At 35.6% G+C, this 5,999-nt stretch overlaps 1 protein-coding gene across 1 annotated transcript in view; it reads left to right on the top strand.

The window, feature by feature from the left end:
* LOC110447344 (GTPase-activating Rap/Ran-GAP domain-like protein 3) overlaps positions 1–4,894 on the top strand; it is a gene marked incomplete at its 5' end in the record, with an annotated part of 34,393 nt that extends 29,499 nt beyond the window's left edge. The window contains 3 exons of the mRNA XM_021492966.1: positions 175–196; positions 1,994–2,202; positions 3,692–4,894. Coding sequence (XP_021348641.1) covers positions 175–196; positions 1,994–2,202; positions 3,692–3,832 — 372 coding nt within the window. The remainder of the gene's footprint in view (positions 1–174; positions 197–1,993; positions 2,203–3,691) is intronic.
* Positions 4,895–5,999: the final 1,105 nt, after the last annotated feature.

Genomic DNA, 5,999 nt, shown 5'->3' on the forward strand with positions numbered 1-5,999 from the left:
TCTCCTTCTACATACGGTAAATAATCCTACACATTTCAGTCAGTGTCTCCTTCTACATACGGTAAATAATCCTACATATTTCAGTCAGTGTCTCCTTCTACATACGGTAAATAATCCAACACATTTCAGTCAGTATCTCCTTCTACATACGTTAAATAATCCTACACATTTCAGTCAGTGTCTCCTTCTACATACGGTAAATAATTCTACATATTTCAGTATGTGCCTCCTTCTACATACATTAAATAATCCTACATATTTCAATCAGTGTCTCCTTCAACATACGGTAAATAATCCTACATATTTCAGTATGTGCCTCCTTCTACATACATTAAATAATCCTACATATTTCAATCAGTGTCTCCTTCAACATACGGAAAATAATCCTACATATTTCAATCAGTGTCACCTACAAACGGTTGATATTCCAGTTTATTTTACTAAGTGTCTCCTTCTACATACGATTATTTGCCTAGATAAATCAATCATTGCCTCCTTTTACATACGTTAAATATTCCTATATATTTTTAATCAGTATTTCCTTTTACATACGGTAAATAGCATTCTACATACGATAAATAGTCCTATTTGTATATTAATCATTGTCTTCTATTACGTACGATAAATATTCCAATGTATTTTAATCAATGTCTACTACATACGGTAATTGTTTCCTATATATTTTTGTTTTAACATACGGTTAATATTCTAATGTTATTTAATAAATGTCATGATATATATCTACGGTATATATTCCTTCGTCGTTCGGCGTCAACATTTTATTTTAATCGACTTCTTAATAACCAAAAAACGTAGGGGTGATACTATTTAGCCAGTAGCATGTTTGGAGGAAGGGCTACAACATTTGTTCAAATGAACGACCTGCACTTATATTGAAGGTCAGAGAGGTCAATTGTCTTATACAACTTTTAAACGACTACTTCTGAAAAACCAATATGCCTACAGTGATGATATTTAGCTAGTAACATGCTGGGATAAAGGGCTACCAAGTTTATTCAAATGAATAGCCTTCCCCCACATTCAAGGTCACAGGTGTCAAATATGTTCAAATCTTTTCAACGACTTCTTTTGAATGACCAAATGGCAGAATACTGGCATAAAAGGCTTTAGGTTTGTTAAAATGAATGACTTTCACACATATTCAAGTTCACAGGGGTCAAATATTTTGAAATCTTTTAAACGACTTCTTTTGAATAACCAGAAGGTCCAGGGTGATGATATTTCGCCAGAAGCATGATGGCAGAAAGGGATACAAAGTTTGTTCAAATGAATGACCTTCACCCAAATCCAAGGTCACATGGGTCAAATATATTGAAATATGTTAAGCGCCATCTTTTGATTAACAAAAATGCCTAAGATGATGAAATTCTGCCAGTAGAATACTTGGGTGAATGGTTACAACATTTGTTCACATGAATGACCTTCACTCATATTTAAGGTCATAGGGTTCAATTGTCTTATCGAACATTTAAACGAATTCTTCTGAATAACTAAAATGCCTAGAGAGATGGTACTTAGCCAGTAGCATGCTGGGATGAAGGGCTATCAAGTTTGTTCTAATGAATTACCTTCACCCATATTCAAGGTCATAGGGGTCAAATATATTGCATTATTTTAAACGAATTCTTCCGAATAACAAAAAGGTCCAGGTTGGTGATATTTGGCAAGAAGTATGGTAGGATGAAGGGATACCAAGTTTTTTAAATGAATGACCTTCACCCATATTCAAGGTCGCAGGGGTCAAATATGTTGGAACCTTTAAACGAAATCTCATAAACAAAAATAAAGGCCAGGATGATTATATTTAGCCAGTAGCATGCTAGGATGAAGGGTTACTAAACTTGCTCAAATGAATTACCATCACCTGCATTCAAAGTTACAGAGGTCAGGTTGTGTGATAGATTACGTTTTACCAAAAGATGTTCTACCAAAGATGTTCAATTGATAATGCTGTACTTACATTTATTTTAAGGTAAATGTCGGACGAACTCACAGAGTATCTTCAAGATTCCGCTGTCGTGCCTTGCTGGGCAGATGCACACGGACAAGTCGCCCCACGGATCTCCGTCATCACAATGTGCTACTCTTTTGGCCCCTATCATCAATAATGGCGATAAGTCTCCTCTACAGCCTAAACGGAGTCCCCTCGTCCGTACAAAATGTGTTAGCACCAATGACAAAGTCAGTATATACAGGCAATTTAACCATGTTAGTATTTGAAACGATAATATTGTTATAGAATGTAATTCAAATAGCACAGTGGCTCATGCACTAAGATTAATGTTTTAACCATATAAATATCTTCACGGACTTTACCTATTTGAAGATTGAGAGCCATGCAGTTAGTCAGAATGATTCCCTGTGATTCCAAGTTTTTTTGTGCTGATGTCGTGGTATCTATATAGTCTAGTCACCTGACCTAACCCTAACCCTAACCCTAACCCTGATGCCGTGGTTTCTATATAAGTGTTCTAGTTCACGTCTTAGTCTTGATAAACTTGTAAAAGTGATAGGGTACCTGTTAACAGACGGATAGCGAATAATGTATTAGGGTACCTGTTAACAGACGGATTGAGAATCATTCATTAGGGTACCTGTTAACAGACGGATTGCGAATCATTCAGTTGATGTAAACGTGATAGGGTACCTGTTAACAGACGGAATGCGAATCATTCATTAGGGTACCTGTTAACAGACGGAATGCGAATCATTCATTTGATGTAAAAGTGATAGGGTACCTGTTAACAGACGGATAGCGAATAATGTATTAGGGTACCTGTTAACAGACGGATTGCGAATCATTCATTAGGGTACCTGTTTACAGACGGAATGCGAATCATGCATTTGATGTAGACGTGATAGGGTACAATGTACCTCTTAACAGACGGATTTCGAATCATTCGTTTGGGTACCTGTTAACAGACGGATTTCGAATCATTCGTTAGGGTACCTGGTAACAGACGAATTGCGAATCATTCATTTGATGTAAACGTGAAAGGGTACCTGTTAACAGACGGAATGCGAATCATGCATTTGATGTAAACGTGATAGGGTACCTGTTAACAGACGGATTGCGAATAATCTATTTGGGTACCTGTTAACAGACGGAATGGGACTCATTCATTAAACTATCTGTTAACAGATGGAATGCGAATCATTCATTAGGGTACCTGTTAACAGACGGAATGCGAATCATTCATTTGATGTAAAAGTGATAGGGTACAATGTACCTGTTAACAGACGGATTTCGAATCATTCGTTAGGGTACCTGTTAACAGACGGATAGCGAATCATTCATTTGATGTACATTTCACTTGTATGTTGAATTGTTTTCTCTGACGTTAACCTGACTGATTGAGAGAGACAATAGTTCCGTTTTTCGTTCCAGAAAAAACAATCTATCATTCCTATAACGAAAACGGTTTAGGCAGGATGTCTTCACTAAACACTTCAATAGCCGCATTTCGATTGCTAGCGAAAAGGGAGACAGAAAGAGGATAACTTTGTCGTTAAATGTAAATTAATCACGTAAGGAAGATATTGTGTTATATTTTTGACGCATCTGCTTTATTTCATAAGTAACAATTTCAATAATGAAGTCAATATTACACAACCGAACGAAAATTATTGCATTGTGCTTTTAATTGTTTGCATATTTTTTTTCTTAAAGGAGAAGGATCGCCATGACTCGTCAAGCTCCGATTCCGGAATAAATATACTCAAGCCATCTGAAGGGGCAGGCAGTCCCCCACAAAGTCCCTACCAGAAGTGTCTAGGACAGATAGACTTCACAAACCAAGATGTGCTATGATAATTCTTTGTATCCATGTATTAGGTTATAAATATGGGACATTTAGGCTTAACGAACATCTACTTACCACTACAGGTTCTATGTAATACGCGGTAGAGCTGCACGACTCGATGTCTTACGTACTTTAAATATTACACAATACAGCTTGGTGGCTCAATGTGTTAGTCCATACCAAAGTGCACTATCGTTCTTTTTGATAGCAGACTCCAGGTACTACAAATGACGCAAAATATGGCTTATAGTTTAAAGTATTTAACTTTACAATGGATATACGAAATAGATGCATGGTTTAATTGCATATAAGATATAAAGAAACATGACAGAGGAACCCTTTTCTGGACCTTACTACACAAAATACATATATATTCACAATTAACGAATTACTTTACTGCAAAGGATACATGATAGACCTTCCCCGCCGGAACAGAAACCCAATCTGCTGTTGTGGTTCAGAGTTCAATCGACTGCAAAGGATACCGCTCCATCATCAATTAGTCAATTATGTTCGCACAGTACATGCAAGAACCTGATCACTATAACCATCCCAGCAAGATTTCGGTGATTCAAGGAACTAGTATCTGCATTATTTAAATCACAAAGCATAACAAATCGAGGATCACCAATGTGTACTGCAATATAGTTTATATTGTGATAAAGTGAATATACACTATTTAATATATATAAATTACAATTTTATATGGGAAGGATAATTCAGAAGTTGGTGATAGATCAGCAAGTGAAAGCACTACCTGTCCAGGGCCAAAGGACCGAGACAGGGTGCTAGCACTGGTTCATCCAACACCTAAACAGTGGTTTGTCTTACTTAAAAAAACTTTACACAATATATTATGTACCCATGGTGAGCACCAAAAAGGTTTGGATATTCTATGAAGAGAACTAGAGCTTTCACCTGTAAACACATTCACCCACGCACTTTTCCTGTTCCACTATTCATCTACACACACATAAGCACAGTCAGAGGTGTTCCGAATGAGATGCTTATTAAAATATATTAAGAAAACCTTAGGTGTTTTGATCAATATTTATGACCAATAAATAGATACCCAATGCAGGTGTTCATGGTCATTTGTGCATATGTAAATGGAGGCATAATCAAACTGAAAGATCATTTGTTTATCACTCAAATATCTTTAAGAGGCAGCAAGATTCAGTCACCGATGCTGTCTTTAGTGAAGTACTTGGTAAGCAGAAGGGCTAATGGTCTGAATAGCAGCTGGCCAAAGTTGAAATAAGTACATTCATTTTAATTTATTAATTAATCTAAAGTAACTTTTACTTATTAATATTTAACATTGCAGGTATTCATATATTAGTAACAGTAATACTAATTTATATTATATTTATAATACTTGCCGGTAATTAATGCTAAGTTTTGAAGAGTTTCTAATCAAACAGGGATTTGTTTTTGGTTTTGTTATTTTTCATGTGTTTACATAGAAGTTGATCAATAATTTCATCAAGCATTACATTCAAGGTTTCCTTCTCTATTCAGTTTGAACTGTTTACACGCAATCCACGTTGGGACGTTTCGGAGTGCTGGCCTTGTGCAACTATTGGATAAGTCGTGCCTTTTTCATATATCTAATGGGTAACCGTTGGTTATATGAATAGACCAATACTTATCCAATCGACATTTAACTTACCCAATGCCTAGCTGTTTACAACTAGTAACACAAGGGATGGACATATATATGTACAACAATAGATAATTCATGATATCAAATATACTGCTACCAAATATAGTCTATATAGTAGTGTAATGTATACTACAATATAGTCTATATAGTATTGTAATGTATACTACAGTGTAGTCTATATAGCACCGTTATGTATACTAAAGTGTAGTCTATATAGAAGTGTAATGTATACTACAGTGTAGTCTATATAGTCCCGTAATGTATACTACAATATAGTCTATATAGTACCGTAATGTATACTACAGTGTAGTCTATATAGTACCGTTATGTATACTAAAGTGTAGTCTATATAGTAGTGTAATGTATACTACAGTGTAGTCTATATAGTACCGTAATGTATACTACAGTGTAGTCTATATAGTACCGTAATGTATACTACAGTGTAGTCTATATAGTACCGTAATGTATACTACAGTGTAGTCTATATAGTACCGTAATGTATACTACAG

Source organism: Mizuhopecten yessoensis, unplaced genomic scaffold, assembly GCF_002113885.1.
Source record: "Mizuhopecten yessoensis strain PY_sf001 unplaced genomic scaffold, ASM211388v2 scaffold3321, whole genome shotgun sequence".
Taxonomy (NCBI): domain Eukaryota; kingdom Metazoa; phylum Mollusca; class Bivalvia; order Pectinida; family Pectinidae; genus Mizuhopecten; species Mizuhopecten yessoensis.